Source organism: Myxocyprinus asiaticus, chromosome 2, assembly GCF_019703515.2.
Source record: "Myxocyprinus asiaticus isolate MX2 ecotype Aquarium Trade chromosome 2, UBuf_Myxa_2, whole genome shotgun sequence".
Taxonomy (NCBI): domain Eukaryota; kingdom Metazoa; phylum Chordata; class Actinopteri; order Cypriniformes; family Catostomidae; genus Myxocyprinus; species Myxocyprinus asiaticus.
In genome coordinates this window covers 42771674-42787968 of record NC_059345.1, presented here as the reverse complement: position 1 = coordinate 42787968, position 16295 = coordinate 42771674, and the positions used below count along the sequence as shown (strand labels likewise).

The 16295-nt window shown below is 47.0% G+C and overlaps 1 protein-coding gene across 1 annotated transcript in view; it reads left to right on the top strand.

Moving 5' to 3' along the window:
* Positions 1-16295, top strand: part of LOC127451789 (plexin domain-containing protein 2-like) — a 142860-nt gene that overhangs the window by 89391 nt on the left and 37174 nt on the right. The window contains exon 3 of the mRNA XM_051716732.1: positions 15018-15164. Coding sequence (XP_051572692.1) covers positions 15018-15164 — 147 coding nt within the window. The remainder of the gene's footprint in view (positions 1-15017; positions 15165-16295) is intronic.

Genomic DNA, 16295 nt, shown 5'->3' with positions numbered 1-16295 from the left:
CGCTTGGCGACCGATCTCGCCCTCTGTGCGACTAAGGTCACAGCGCGCGCACTCGGGCAGATGATGTCCATGCTTGTGGTCCAGGAGCACCACCTGTGGCGCAGACAAGGCGCGGTTCCTTAACACGCCCATCTCCCAGGTCGGCCTCTTTGGCGACACCGTCGAGGACTTCGCCCAGAAGATGGAGGCCATTCAGCACATCTTGCCCTGACGCGGCTCAAGAGTGCACACCTCGTTTGTTCGCCGAGGGCGTCCCCCTGCGGCGACACAAACTCAACTGGCTCCGCCCGAGCCCAGCCCTCTGCCCTGGCGTAGAGCCCCCCGCAGGAGAGGGACACACCCGCTTCTCGGCCAGCCGCGAAGACCCCCAGGAGGGCTCCCAAGCACCCCTGAGACAGGACACCCGAGGATCGAGATGTCTGCGGGAACTCCGAAGCTGGTAGCCAGACCACTCCATCCCCCAGTGGAGGGCTGGGAGGAAAATGTTTTGTTTCCTTTTTCTTTTCTGCTCGCCGCACCATGTACGGGCTGCGGTACCCACATTGTCAAAAAAAGAGCAGTTTCCTCTCTCCTCGGGTCACACCGCCAGTGCTCACAGTCGCCATCCCCACAGCTACTGGACACCGTTCGCCTGCAGCCTGGGCCTCACGAACGCAGCCCCCCGAATTCGCGTGCCCCGCTGCATCACACAAACCACACCGGCCGGTGGTGACGAGTCTCGAGGATGGCCTGGAGCAAGGTAAGTGCTTCAAGGGTCCCCTCAGCGTGGCTGCCTCAGGTCGGAGCACCGCTCCCCGACGCGGCACTCCTCGCTCCCCCCCGCCGCGAGGCCCCACCCCCAGGAACGTCGGATGCGATCCTTCCGTTAGTGCCCCTTGCCCGGAGTTTGGATGCGTGGCTATCGCTTTCCAACCCGTCGCGCTGGCTGGCCAGAACCATCCAACTTGGCTATGCGATTCAATTCGGTTGCGTGGCGTTCTCTTCACATCAATGAAGGACGAGAGCAATGCCGTCCTGCGGGCGGAGATCGCAGTCCTCCAACAGAAGGGCGCGATAGAGCCTGTCCCTCCAGCCGAGGTGAGACAGGGGTTTTACAGCCCTTACTTCATCATTCCCAAGAAGGGCAGTGGGTTGCGGGCAATCTTGGACCTGCGAGTTCTGAACCGGGCCTTGCACAGACTCCCGTTCAAGATGCTGACGCAAAAGCACATTTTGACGTGCATCCAGCATCAAGATTGGTTCGCGGCAGTAGACCTGAAGAACGCGTACTTTCATGTCTCGATTTTACCTCGACACTGACCCTTCCTACGGTTCGTGTTCGACGGTCGGGCATATCAGTACAAGGTCCTCCCCTTCGGCATGTCCCTGTCCCCTCGTGTCTTAACGAAGGCCGCAGAGGCAGCCCTTGCCCCGTTAAGGGAAGTGGGCATTCGCATACTCAATTACCTCGACAACTGGCTGATTATAGTGTACTCTCGAGAGTTACTGTGTGCACACAGGGACCTGGTGCTCACGCACCTCAGCCGTTTAGGCTTCGGGTCAACTGGGAAAAGAGCAAGCTCCTCGGTTCAGAGCATCTCTTTTCTCGGCATGGAGTCCTTCTACCTACGGGTACGAATAGCGCGATAGCACGCCTCACATGCGAGCACGCGCAGTCGGTGCTGAACTGCCTGAACTTATCCAGGCGGGAAATGTCGGTCCCACTGAAGTGCTTTCAGAGGCTCCTGGGGCATATGGTATCCTTAGCGGTGGTCACGCCGCTCGGGTTGATGCATATGAGACCGCTACAGCACTGGCTCCAGACCAGAGTCCCGAGGTACGCATGGCGCTGCGGCACACATCGTGTGGCTCTCACGCCCGCCTGCCGCCACCTTTTCAGCCCTTGGACAGTCCTTGCGTTCCTGCGGGCTGGAGTCCCCATACAGCAAATGTCCAGGCACGTCGTGGTTACGACAGGCTGGGGTGCCGTTTGCAACGTATATGCAGCCGCTGGCTCCTGGACAGGACCTCACCTGCATTGGCACATCAACTGCCTTGAGTTGCTGGCAGTACATCTCACCCTGCGGAGGCTATTACCGTTGATCCAGGGAAAGCACGTGTTGGTCCAGATGGACAACACAACGACAGTGGCTTATATAAACCGCCAAGGTGGTTTATGCTCTTGTCGCATGTCGCAACTCGCCCGTCACCTCCTCCTCTGGAGTCAGTGGTGACTCAGGTCGCTGCGGGCCACTCATATCCCTGGCAACCTCAACGCCACAGCAGATGCTCTGTCGCGGCAGGTGACGCTCAGGGGAGAGTGGAGACTCCACCCCCAGGTGATCCAGCTGATTTGGAGTCGATTCAGCAAGGCACAGGTAGACCTGTTCGCCTTCCAGGAATCCTCCCACTGCCTGCTCTGGTATGCCCTGACGGGAGCTCCCCTCAGTACAGACACGCTGGCACACAGCTGGCCCCGTGGGCTGCGCAAATACGCGTTCCCCCCAGTGAGCCTACTTGCACAGGCTCTGTGCAAGGTCAGGGAGGACAAGGAGCAGGTCATTCTTATGGCTCCGTATTGGCCCACCCAAACCTGGTTCTTGGACCTCACGCCCCTTGCGACAGCACCTCCCTGGCAAATGCCCCTGAGGAAGGACCTTCTTTGGGACCCTCTGGCACCCACGACCTCTGGAATCTCCATGTCTGGTCCCTGGACAGGACGCAGAAGACCTAACTGGTCTACCGCCCTCAGTGGTTAACACGATCACTCAGGCCAGAGCTCCTTCTACAAGGCAGCTGTATTCCCTGAAGTGGCGTATCTTCGCTAAGTGGTGTTCTTCCCGTAGCGAAGACCCCCAGAGGTGTGCAGTTGGGTCAGTGCTTTCCTTCCTGCAAGAGAAGTTGGACGGGTGGCTGTCCCCCTCCACTCTCAAGGTCTATGTAGCTGCTATAGCAGCACACCACGATGCTGTTGAACGTAAGTCTCTCGGTAAGCACAACCTGATCATCCGGTTCCTGAGAGGCGCCAGGAGGTTGAACCCTCCTAGGCCGTGCCTCCTTCCCTCATGGGACCTCTCTGTGGTCCTTTTAGGCCCGTTCGAGCCCCTATAGTCAGTCGAGTTAAAGGCCGTCTCATTGAAGACCGCCCTCCTGACCGCGCTCACTTCCATCAAGAGGGTCGGGGAAATGCAAGCGAAGAGTGCCTAGAGTTCGGTCCGGAAGACTCTCACGTGATCCTGAGACTCCAACCGGGCTATGTGCCCAAGGTTCCCACGACCCCTTTTAGGGATCAGGTGGTGAGCCTGCAAGCGCTGCCCCTGGAGGAGGCAGACCCAGCCTTATCCTTGCTATGTCCAGTGCGTGCTTTGTGCATCTACTTGGATCGCACGCAGAGCTTTAGACGCTCTGAGCAGCTCTTTGTCTGCTTCGGCGGACAGCGGAAAGGGAACGCTGTCTCCAAACAGAGGCTTGCCCATTGGATCGTGGACGCCATCGCTTTGCCTACCAGACCCAGTCCGTGCCCGCCCCCTTGAGGGTTCGAGCACACTCCACAAGGAGTGTGGCATCCTCGTGGGCACTGGCCAATGGCACCTCTCTAGCAGACATCTGTAGAGCAGTGGGCTGGGCAACACCCAATACCTTCGTGAGATTTTACAATCTCCGGGTTGAGCCGGTTTCGTACCGTGTTCTTTCAGGTATGAACAGGTAAGTTTCATTATGCAGGGCAGCTGACCGGGTGTACCGCTTGTGTATAGTGCCTTTCCCCTCCACGAGGTGAAGCCGTGCGCTTTTCTCTCCCATGCGTGTTCACGACCTGTGAACCCTGGATGTCCTTCCTCCTAGCCCTCTGCCTCACAAATTCAGCGGAGGAATTCATAGTCGGACACAGTACGTGTGCTAACATGCCCTGTACTGAGGTAAATGCTCCACAGGTCTCGGTTACCCCGGTAACCTCCTGTGATGTATCTTCTGCGGTACGGTCTCCCTTTTTCAGTAGACCCGCATCTCCCTTGGCAGAGCCCTCTCTGTCCCGATCACTGCGTTTGTGGAGCTCCTCCCCTACGAAGGGCAGGACCTACCGCCGCATCTTTTCCATGTGCGGCCTTAGGCCCATATGACGTATTCGCCACTTTTTTACCCTCCCCTTCAGGGCATGGTGTGGCCTCCACGGGGTCTTTTCCCCCTGAAAGAATAGGAACGGAAAAGAATGCCTTCCCCGGCGCATTTTATGAGCATTTAAAGGCCCCAGCTGAATCTAATTTTCTGTGGAGAGAAAAACTTAGAGAGAAAAGGCCACGGCTGGCGCATTGACACAATGTCAAGTGAGTGACAGAAGAGGAAAGTCTTGGTTACTGTCGTAACCTCCGTTCCCTGATGGAGGGAACGAGACGTTGTGTCCCTCTTGCCACAGGCTGAACTACACCGCTGTAATGGCCGGGACCTTGTCTCGGCTCCTCAGTGCAAAAACCTGAATGAATCTGCATTCCAGCCTCCCTTTTATACCTGTATGTCGGGGGGAGTGGCCTGCAAATTCTACTCGCCAATTCTCATTGGCCTTTTCTCAAAGATCTGAAGGTGTCTCGGGCTCTCAAGTTCGACCCCTAGTGTCACTACATCGACACAACGTCTCGTTCCGAGAGTAACCGAGACGTTTCCAATAGCACTTACATTTTCTGTCCTATTCATTTGCTTGGCAGATTTCATCTGCAAACCTGCTTACTTAGTTCAAATGTCATGGTTTCTGGACTTGTTTGTAAATTGAAATGCCATACTGTACATCAGAGCACATGTGTTGCTAACATACAGTTACACTTATCCAAATGCATGTTGTCTTCAATTATGACCAAGAAAACAGGGGCATTCAAATCCAGTTGTCCTTCTCTCTGTTTTTAGATTTGATGATATTCCAGGCAGAGTCCAGAATAGCCATACAGTTGCTGCTGATCAATGCTCAATGTATTAAACCTCTTTAACATATGGCCAGCACTGCAAATGCACAAACAAACAGAAATTGCCTAACTGTCTGTTTGTAAATATGCCTCATTTTGGTCATTTTTGTTTGGGAGAGTGACTGTATTTGTTTTCAATACTGAAAACCCTGAAATGGTGTTTGTTTTTTGTGATAATCCAAATTGGCTCATGTCTTGGCTCCTGACTGTAAAAAGCCTGCCATAAAAACATTGTGCTGAGCTATTTTCTGCTGAATTTTTTAAAGGAAAAGTCCTCCCAAAAATTCTGTCATAAATAATCTCCATCATGTCATTCCAAACCTGTTTGACTTTTTTTCTGTGGGACACAAAAAGAAGTTTAGCAGAATGTCCACACTGCTATTTTCTAAATAGTGAAAGTGTTCCAAACGACTTGTGCACTATATTCCAAGTCTTCTGAAGCTACAGTATGTGATAATTTTGTGTTAGGAACAGACTGATATTTAAATTGTTATTTGTTGAATGAAAGATCCTGAGAAACAAAGTTATTAAGCTTGAACCTTGTAAATGTAAAATGAATTAGAATTACTTATGATTGCTCACTACTGATGTAACAGAGACTCCGGAGAACAGAGGTTAAAATCCATATGTGGTTTAATAGTAAATGTGCAACTCATAAACAGACAGACAGGGTAAATCACCAGTAATGGAACAGCGTAGGCCAAGGGTGTCAAACTCGGTTCCTGGAGGGCCACAGTCCAGCAGAGTTTAGCTCCAACCCTAATTAAACACACCTGAAGCAGCTAATCAAGGTCTTCAGGAGTGCTTGAAGATTACAAGGAGGCATTTTGGAGCAGGGCTGGAACTAAACTCTGCAGGGCTGTGGCCCTCCAGGAACTGAGTTTGACACCCCTGGCATAGGCAGATGAGAGACATCAACAGGCAATGGTCAGGGCAGGCAGCAAACAATCACAGTAAGAGTCCAGGTAAACAAAGGGTAAACAAGGCAGGTAGCAGAGTATCAAACGGTGGGTAACAGGCAGAAGTTGAACACAGGCAGGCAGCATGAACGCTCAGAAATGTTAGCAGGAGCAAAACAAGACTTCGCAATGACTATTGTTAGGACAGCGCTTAAATAGTCCACGAAATAGGGAGCAGGTGGAAGTGTAATCAGTCCAGGTAGGCATGCTCCTGACGCGAGGAGGCTTTCGACACCGGGGTCTTCCACGGGGTCGAGGGGCTGGTCTTTCCGGATGCGTCTTGTGAAATTCAGTGGTGAATGTGGGGTCAAGAATATCGTCAGCTCTGACCCAGGATCGCTCTTCCGGGCCATACCCCTCCCAGTCAACCAAGTACTGAAGAAAGCGGCCCCGACGTCTGGAGTCCAGGAGCTCTCGAACTTGATAGGCCTCCTCGCCATCCACAATTATGGGCGTGGGGTTTGGATCATCAATCTCCTCCTCCTCCCTCGGGCCACCAGTGGGTTTAAGCAGGGAAACATGGAAGGTGGGAGAAATGCGGTAGTTAGAGGCCAGTTGAAGGTGATAAGACACCGGAGTAATTTGTCTAATAACTTTGAAATGACCTACATACCTGGGACTGAGATTCTTGCCAGGCAGACGGAGACGAAGGTCATGTGTGGACAGCCAAACCCACTGGCCGGGAGTGTAGATGGGATTGGGGCGTCAATGATGATCGGCCTGTTCCTTCTGCCTCCTAACAGCTCTTTGGAGGTGGACATGAGCATGGTCCCACACCTCTTCGCTCCGCTGAAGCCAGTCATTGATGGCCGGTAGCTCTGTGGGTTCTCCAGACCAGGGGAACAGAGGGGGTTGAAAACCCAGCACACATTGAAAGGGGGTCATGTCCGTGGATGGTTTCTGAAGGGAGTTTTGGGCATACTCGGCCCAAAGCAGATAACGGCTCCAGTCAGCATGGTTCTTGTGACAGTACATTCTGAGAAAGCACGTGATCTCCTGGTTTGTGCTCGGTCTGCCCATTTGATTGAGGGTGGTAACCTGAAGTGAGACTGATGTTGAGTTGTTGAAAGAATGCCTTCCAGATCCGGGATGTAAACTGAGGACCCCTGTCGGAGACGATGTCTTCAGCTAGTCCGTAGAAGCGAAACACCTGATGCATAAGATGTTCTGCAGTCTCGAAGGCTGTGGGGAGCTTGGGCAGAGGGATTAATCGACATGACTTAGAGAATCGATCAATGACAGTAAGAATGACAGTGTTACCTTGAGAGACAGGAAGATCAGTGATGAAGTCGATGGTGATGTGAGACCAAGGACGATGTGGAATAGGCAAAGGTTGGAGGAGTCCTTCAGGAAGTTGCCTGGAGGATTTGTTTGCTGCACAGGTGGGACAGTAGTTGACGTAGGCAATGGTTTCCGCCTACATGGTGTTCCACCAGAAACGGTTCTGAAGCAGTTGTAGTGTGGCTGCTATACCTGGGTGTCCGGAACTGGTGGTAGTATGGACCCATTGTAGGGTCTTTTCCCGAAGGAGTCGTGGAATGTAGGTTTTCTCAGGAGGGCAGTCAGGAGGAATCGGGTCCTGAATCTGAGCTTGGGCAATCTCGGTCATAATATACCACTGAACTGGAACCAAGATTAGTGACATGGGGCTGATGGGTTCCAATGTCTGGTTCTGAGTGTCAGACTCAAACAGACGAGAGAGCATCAGCTTTGGAGTTTTTGGAATCTGGACGATAGGTAATGGTGAAACTGAATCGAGAATAGAACAACGACCACCTAGCCTGCCTTGGATTCAGTCTTTTAGCAGAGCGTAGATATTCGAGGTTTCGATGGTCTGTTAACATGAGAAAAGTATGTCTCGCCCCCCTCCAGCCAATGTCGCCATTCCCCTCCCTTTAACATGGACGTCAGCGGGGCAGCGACTGAACTGAAATTTTGGATAAATCGCCTGTAGAAATTGGTGAACCTCAGGAAGCATTGCAACTCCTTCACAGAAGTAGGTTGAGGCAAGTTTAGTATGGCACGTACCTTACTGTCGTCCATGGCGACCCCCTCTGGGCTGATGACATAGCCAAGGAAAGACACAGAGTTCTGATGGAACGTAGAGTTTGGCGTAGAGTTGGTGGTGGATCAGACACTGAAGGACTGCTCGAACATGGGTGAAGTGTTCTTCCAGAGAGTTTGAATAAATTAGGATATCGATGTAGACAATAACCCACCGGTTAAACATGTCTCTGAAGATATCATTAATTAATGTCTGGAAGACCGAAGGACTGTTGGCCAATCCAAAAGGCATGACCAGATATTCGTAGTGGCCACTGCTGGTGGAGAATGCTGTCTTCCATTCGTCCCCCTCCCTGATGCGTATGAGGTTGTATGCACTGCGAAGTTCGAGCTTGGTGAAGTATTTTGCGGTGCGTAACTGTTCAAGTGCTGCTGGGACCAGAGGTAAAGGGTAACGGAACTTTACCGTAATGTCGTTGAGAGCACGGTAATCAATGCAAGGACGGAGCCCGCCATCCTTTTTGCCAATGAAGAAGAACCCGGCTGCCGCAGGTGAGGTGGATGGTCAGATGAAGCCCTTTGACAGTTCTTCCTCAATGTAGTTTTTCATAGCCTCAGACTTGGGTTCAGACAAAGGAAAGATCCTACCTTGTGGTAATGTAGTGCTGGGAAACAGTTCAATAGCACAATTACTGGAATGGTGAGGAGGATGTTGAGAGGCTTTGGCCTTACAAAAGGCTTCAACGAGGTCGTCATACTCAGAGGGTAGTTTGAGCACTGAAGAGGGAACCTCTGTGACAGTAGTGGAACCGATGGAAACAGGTAAAATGGGCTTTAGGCAGCTGGAGAAGCAAGTAGAGTCCCACTGGGAAATCTGTCCTTCACGCCACAAGATTTGAGGATTGTGTTGTTGAAGCCATGGTAATCCAAGTATCACAGGGTTGTGAGGAGAATGAATGATATAGGCATGTGAGGCGTGTTCTTTCAGTGTGAATAGTGCCAACTTGGAGGGTGATGTCCATAGTGGTGAAGTGAACATGGCCGGTTCCCAGGGGGCGTCCATCTAACGCTGCCACTGCCAAAGGAGATTCGCAGGGGATTAGTGGTATCTCGAACCTCTTGGCTAAGCCCTCATCAATAAAATTGCCTGCGGCACCAGAATCGATCATGGCTTTGGTCGTGATTATGTTCTGACAACCAGTTATAGTGACGGGTGTCTTAATTCAGGAAGAAGTGAAAAGAGGAGTCAAGACATCACTCACCACTGGTTTAGATGATTGGACTGGCCGTAAGGGACAGGTTGCTCGTAGATGTCTGGCCTGACCACAGTATAAACACAGATGGAGCTTCATGCGGCATTCTCTCTCCTCCAGTGGTGTAGTCTACGTGATACGCAGGTATACGCCGTATACCCACTAGGAAAGGTCAAGGATTTCCGTATACCCACTAAAAAAAGCGTGAGGATACGTAACATCATTTTGTGACAGAACTTTCACACCTTCATTCATAAATTCACCCCGTCTGTGTTGCGTAGCACTGACTTTTGGACCACTGGGGCTTCCGTGGCCTGTGACTTGGATCTGACGTCACCTACCAAGGAACAACACAGTTGCTTGGCGGTCATTCTCGGCGCAAGTTTGAAATAAACTAATGTGAATCACTAAAGGTGATATGAAATGAAAGCAAATTCAAACTACACTCTTTCAGAGTTTTCGTAAGCCTGCCCCTGAAGCTTCTGCTGCTTCAGGTGACACTGCAGCTGCAGCAGGTGACACTGCAGCTGCAGCAGATGACACGAACATTAACGTTACAGAAATGACAGAAAATGAGCCAGATGAGGCTGATGCTATCCTACGCGGTACAGAAAACGAGCCCGATGCTATCGTAACGTTTCCTGGTAAGTAAAAGTAGCATATACGTTATCATTAACGTTATCATTAACGTTATCATTAACGTAACTGTAACAGCAGGGGATATTTGGTATATTGAATTGTATCTAGAACTAGCTAACTTCACTTACGTTAGTGTGGTGGCTCAATGAATGCGGGAGAAGGGGAGAGATAACTTAGATACTGTGTGTGTATGTCTGTGTGTGTCTGTGTACAGTAGTAAGCAGAATACAATGTTTATATCTCCTTGTTTCAGATGATGAGAGAGATGAGAACTCCTGGCTAGCCTTGTGGACTGAAAGTCAGGCTAGGGAATTTAAAAACAGGCATCCTTGGTTAGAGTGGAGGGACAGAAAGTTAGGTAGATATCAGCACACATGCAAAGCTGATAAACAGTTGAAATTCATAAAGTCAGTGACTATGCAAATGAGAGTTAATTCATGGTCATCTTAAATGTGCATTAATTTAAAACATTTACACCATTAAATTACTATATGGTAATGTTAGTTATCAATAGTTGTCAGATAATTAGCTATTGAAAGAGTAGAACATTTTTCTCCTTTCACCTGCTTTTCATGCATTTGTTAGCCATGGTGTGAAGATTGTAAACAGTTTATTAAATACTTTTGAGTGAATTTTGGCCAATGTTCAGCAGATGTTATTGCTAATATAGATACTTGCAAACCTGTCTCAGCAACAGCAGGCCCATTCAATCACACTCTTGAGAACAGACCAGCTTCTGAAGTGCACCACCAGAGTGCTGGCATCATTCAAAGACACCCCAGGAGAGAAATCAGAGGCGGCACTGACAGCACAGGCTTTGGGACATTTTGGATCGGTTCCCCTGGAGTCAAATGCAAAGCTCACACCAATCAATGCAAAGCAGTTCCTACAATGTCTGATCAACAACATGGAGAAGCGCCTCTCATTTGAAGGTGAAATGCTTTATGATCTCAGCGTTCTGGATACAGGCAACTGGCCATCAACACCTGGCATTTGGCATGGTGAGGCACAAGTGAAACGACTGTGCAGGCGGTTCAATCTTTGTGAAGTGCAAGCAGTTAATGGTATGAGCGATTTCCTTGAGCACCCAGACAGTGAGCCTGAAAGCCTAAAACCACTCATACGATGCATGCAGACCATCCCTTGCAGCACTGCCAAGTGTGAAAGGGGCTTCAGTCTCATGAACAATGTATGCACGGACAAAAGATCTACACTGTTGTTGTCCAGTGTAAGTAATTTGATGATGATCAGCATCAATGGGCCCCCATTGACTTTTTGAACCAAGGAAGTACATTACAACATGTTTGAGAAGCCATCACTCTGCCACGCAAGCAAGGACGCAATGCACACCTCAGATGCCTGATGACAAACATATTTGGAAAGCTTTGTAGACTTCCAGGCTACCCACCCTACCCCCTGTAGTGACTTAGTGACCCCACTCCTCCCCTTCTTACCTCACCCCAAGGACACTGCCAGCAATCTAGGTGGAACAGGAGCTTGGCTGTCTGTAAGTGTTCCATTTTTTTTTCAGGGCCTGTGGACTAACACAGTGAAACCAGTATGGATACTTTGACGATGTTAAGTGCCTTTTCAGCCTTCATTTATTGAGGTGAAGCTTATTTGTTAATTAACCTTGTTTGTTTTTTCTTATTTGAAGCTTATTTGTCTTGTAGCAGTTCCTGGATGCTTTCTCATGCATTTAAGCTGATACAGTACATAGCCTAAGTTTGACAATGGTTTTGGAAGATAAGTGTGCTTCAGAAGATGTGGACCACTTTTTGTGTCCTCATAATTCAGTTAATAATATTCTGTAATGAATGAGTGTTGGTGATAGAACTGCACAAATGTTCATTGTTAATACTGCTACTGATAAGCCTCAGCTTTCCATTATTGTTAATAATAGTTGCAACTTGCACACTTAAATGTGCATTGAAAATTGCCAGCTGATAAAACCTGTGCTTCAGGGACCATATTCATATATCATCTAAGGCTAAATGTAGCTCTTAACTGGCTGAGTTAGATGGTGATTAACACTAAACAGTAGAAAATCAGTCCAGTCTCCCCAGCTGTAAATGTCATTGGCTGTTTAAGTCTTGTGTTTCTTATAATAAATTGATATGTTGATAACACATAAGTAGTCTTTCAGAATGCTCTCAATTACATGTAGATGCATACTGTATGCATTAGTGAGTGTGGTGGTGCATATAGGGTGTCGCTCTGGGACGGGTGAGTATGAGGCTGGGAGGGAAAAAAATCAGATGAGTGTGCCCAATCTGCATGGATTCAGCTCCACCAGTGCTGGATGTGGTCTGTGAAGTGACAGTAGAGAAGTGGACCTTCGAGAGCGGATGAGATTGAGGCAAATGGCTAGGTCGATAAACTGGCCCAGGGTTCTCCCTTCATCGTGGCATACCAGCTCAGATTGCAGTTCCAGATTGAGTCCCCTTCGGAAAAGCAACTTGAGTGTGTCCTCTACCCATACAGTCTATGCGACGAGAGTGCGGAATGTAACAGTGAGGAGTGAGAGTGAGAGTGGAGTGAGAATAACAGCTCACCAGCGTTCTTTCCTCCCTCAGGATGCTCGAATACTTCTCGGAACCACTGGAGAAAATCAAAGGTGGTGAACCTTGAACCCTCACAAGACCATATAGTGGTAGCCCAGTCCAGAGCCCTTTTGGTTAATAAGGAGCAGACAAAAGAGATGCGACTGTCATCAGTGGGATATAGTGTGGACTGCTGCTTCACAAGCATTGAACACTGCATCAGAAACCCCTTGCACCTAGCGGATGTGCTATCAAACTTCTCCGGAAAAGCAAGACGTGGATTGGCGGTGAAGGTGTGTGGAGAAGGAGGGTTATTCACCAGAATGGGTTGAGATGCGTGTGGCACTTGGTCCGATGCATGAATACGGAGGTTTTGAGATGGCTTTACTAATTCCTCCATAGAAGCAGTCAGTCGGGTGAGTTGCTGTTGGTGGGCAGCCAACACATTTGCTTGAGCGAAAACTTCAGTAGACAATTGCTGGAGTGCCGCTGGATCTGTAGTTGGCAAAGTCTTCTGTAACACAGACTCCGGACAACAGAGGTTAAGATCCATATGCGGTTTAATAGTAAATGTGCAAGTCATAAACAGACAGGCAGGGTAAATCACCAGTAATGGAACAGTGTAGGCAGATGAGAGACATAGTAATAAACAGGCAATGGTCAGGGCAGGCAGCAAATAATCACAGTACATCCAGGTAAACAAAGGGTAAACAAGGCAGGCAGCAGAGTATCAAACGGTGGGTAACAGGCAGAAGTTGAACACAGGCAGGCAGCATAAAGAGAGGTAAATGCTCAGAAATGTTAGCAGGAGCAAAACAAGACTTTGTAATGACTATTGTTAGAACAGCGCTTAAATAGTCTATGAAATAGGGAACAGGTGGAAGTGTAATCAGTCCAGATAGTCATGCTGGGAAGTGTAGTTCGAGGTGCCCTCAGAACTCAGGCGAGGGGGACCTCTGGTGGTGAGCAGGAGGAGTCCTTGAGTTTGTGACAACTGAAATGTCTCTATCCACCTTTTTCCTGAAGTGTTCCACGATTCGCCTGTTTTCAATTTCTGGTCTCCATTGTTTTCACTCGCAACAGCCTATATTTTTAGCGGGTAGTGTGATGTCTAAAGTATTTACAAATTTGTAAACATTTTTAAAAACTGTCAATAAACATGTGGCTCTATAGTGGCAATACTTCAAAGTCGAGATGGCCGTTTTTTTTGTTTTTTTTGACAGTGCCTCACCGGAGTGTGTAGATGTCATGAAGCGACGGTCCGAGATAGGTTACGTTGATATCATTAACTTCTTTGAGTTGTTATGACAGCCAACAACTGCACAAGTTGAGCCTAAAATTCATTTTTACTCAAAATAGCACCTAAATGGTTGTTCTCTGTCTGGATCACTCGTTTCGGTAGTTTTTACATTGCGTTTCGAGACCAGAAACAAAAAACAGACAATTAGAATCATCATGGTGCCACCCAGTGCTTGCTCAGGAAAACTGTGTTGCCTCCATTACTCCCTTTTTAACTGAATAGTGACTTTTAAATAACTAAGAAAAGGCTTTGCTGCAAACATTTGTGTAAACTCATATTCATATTTATAATGCTTCTAATACTCATTTCATCCATATACAGTATCTTCATGCAATATCCCTGTACAGTGTGTGTGTGTATGTGTATGTGTGTGTGTGTGTGTGTGTGTGTGTGTGTGTGTGTGTGTGTGGATAAATGTAACACAACAGCACCACAATTGACCCTTCCCTAAGCCCCGACTTAAAAGCGTTTCCAACCAATTCTGCAGTATCAGATGCTACTGTTACCCTCTACCATTTCTCTGACAAGCGTTTGCTTTTTTCCAACGAGAGTCTACAGGAGTAATGTATGTTTGAGCAGTTTTAAGTGACATTTTATAGAAATTAATTTAAAATGTAAAAAGGTTGTTGCTGGGTCACTTTTAATAGTGACACAAGTACCTTACGAAGATAAATAATGCAGTGTTTTACTTTCTTTTAAAAAAATCTTTAAATTAATCTCAAGAAGAGCATACAATGGATTAAACTGTGTCAGCCCTCATTTCCAAATGAACATGCATAACATCAGCAAGGACACCTACATTTGTTCCAAGGTAAATTAAAGCTAATAAAATGACATTCATTAATTTATGTTTTGATTCAGGTCTTAGTAAAGGCTAGTAAATAAAGAGTTCACTGAATCAAAGTGAGTGTGTTATGATATGTTATGATCAGTTCTCTTCACCTTTACTAATTTTATTAGGTGTGTAATGGCTATTAAATGACACTTTTCTTTTTACATGTGACTGTGATAATCATCAATCAATTCTGATTGACAGTCTCAACAGTTTTCAATGAAATTACTGTGTAATTTAACAATTTCTTTTACAAAAAACATCAGATTAATATTTACAATGTCAGTCTTCATTCTAGCCAACATAAGAATATTATTTAATTTATGAGCATATTGTGCTGTGGCAATCTCACATTCATTTCTATGGAAAGATCTACAAAGCTTGTCAGAGCAAGTAACGGTAACCAAGGGGGGCGGAGCTTAGCGAAGGATCAATTCTTTAATCATTTTCCTGATATAAATGTTTTTCTTACACTCTTTGGTTTTGTCTGACTGACTGACTGATTGACAGAAAGTGCTTTGTCCCAAGCTCTGACTGCCTGTTTGCTTTTCCCTTGCAGGAGGACACAGATCATAATTACTACACCTCAAAGACTTATGGCCCAGAGGACCCTATGAGTAAAGAATTATGGGTAAATATTGATCATATGGACAAACAGAAGGTGAAGATTCATGGCATCCTTTCCAACACACACAGACAAGCAGCGGTAAGACAGTGTTCATTCACACCAGCAATTACACTTACTGTAAAAACACAGCAGGACACCTAGGTTGGAATGCAGCACAATTAACATGAATTACTTTTCACATTATAAAAAAAAAAATGTAATTCACCCAAAAATAAAAATGATCACAAACTGTCATACTATCTCCCTATCTTATTAAAATGCTTTAATTAAGAGGTCGACCGATAGTGGATTTTGCCGATTCCGATAACTGGGTGGTGGAAAAGGCAGATAACCGATTAATCAGCTGATAATATTTAATAATTTATAGAATGTTAAAAAAATATCTTAGTCTTTCTTACTACAAAAGTAAAGTTTCGGTGTACCTCTACTTTAATTGCTCTTAGTGAAGTGTTTGTCAAATGACACTTTCTGCTATATGAAACAATATTTTTATTTTTTTTCCTCAAGGGGTTTGCCACCACATATTGTTATGTAAGTTATGTTTAAATGCAGTTATGGGTTAACTGGAATGAGCCTTTTCAAAAGAGCATCAGTTACAATCATGCAACCAGTTACAGGATTACATTTAAGCGGAAAATCCAATAACAATAAGAGTGCAATTTAATCTCAAGATGGTTAGCTGACATTCAGCAGATATGAATGGAAAGTTTCCAATAACACCAGCTTGAAAACTTCATAACGGTTGACGTTGAGTACAAATGGTGTTTGACCACAAACTGTGTATTCTCTTTACTGAGACTAGTTTTTTTTTTTAGATAAAGCTTTTACTGTTTATGAGGGGATGTTTTTTGCCCCTGAAAATGTCAAAGGAAACAAGACGATCCATAGTAATAGTGACGAACATTAAAGCCCATCACACAATAACACAATGTCCAACATTACACATATCCGTCAACCATACTGCATATCCTACAGAAAATGTTGCTTGCTAGATCAACATTTTGTATTTTGATCTCTATACATGTTTCTGTTGTGCCTGTGTATTTGTGGGGAGTATATTAGAAAGAGACCAAATGTTCTTTCTGAAATGCCCTTTCCCTGAAATGGGATCAGATTTTGGTGTGTTGCCATCCCATTATTCCAGTAGGGCTGTGATATCCTCAGCATTCTAAGTGCATTGCGCTTTCCGAACAAAAGAAACCGTAGTTT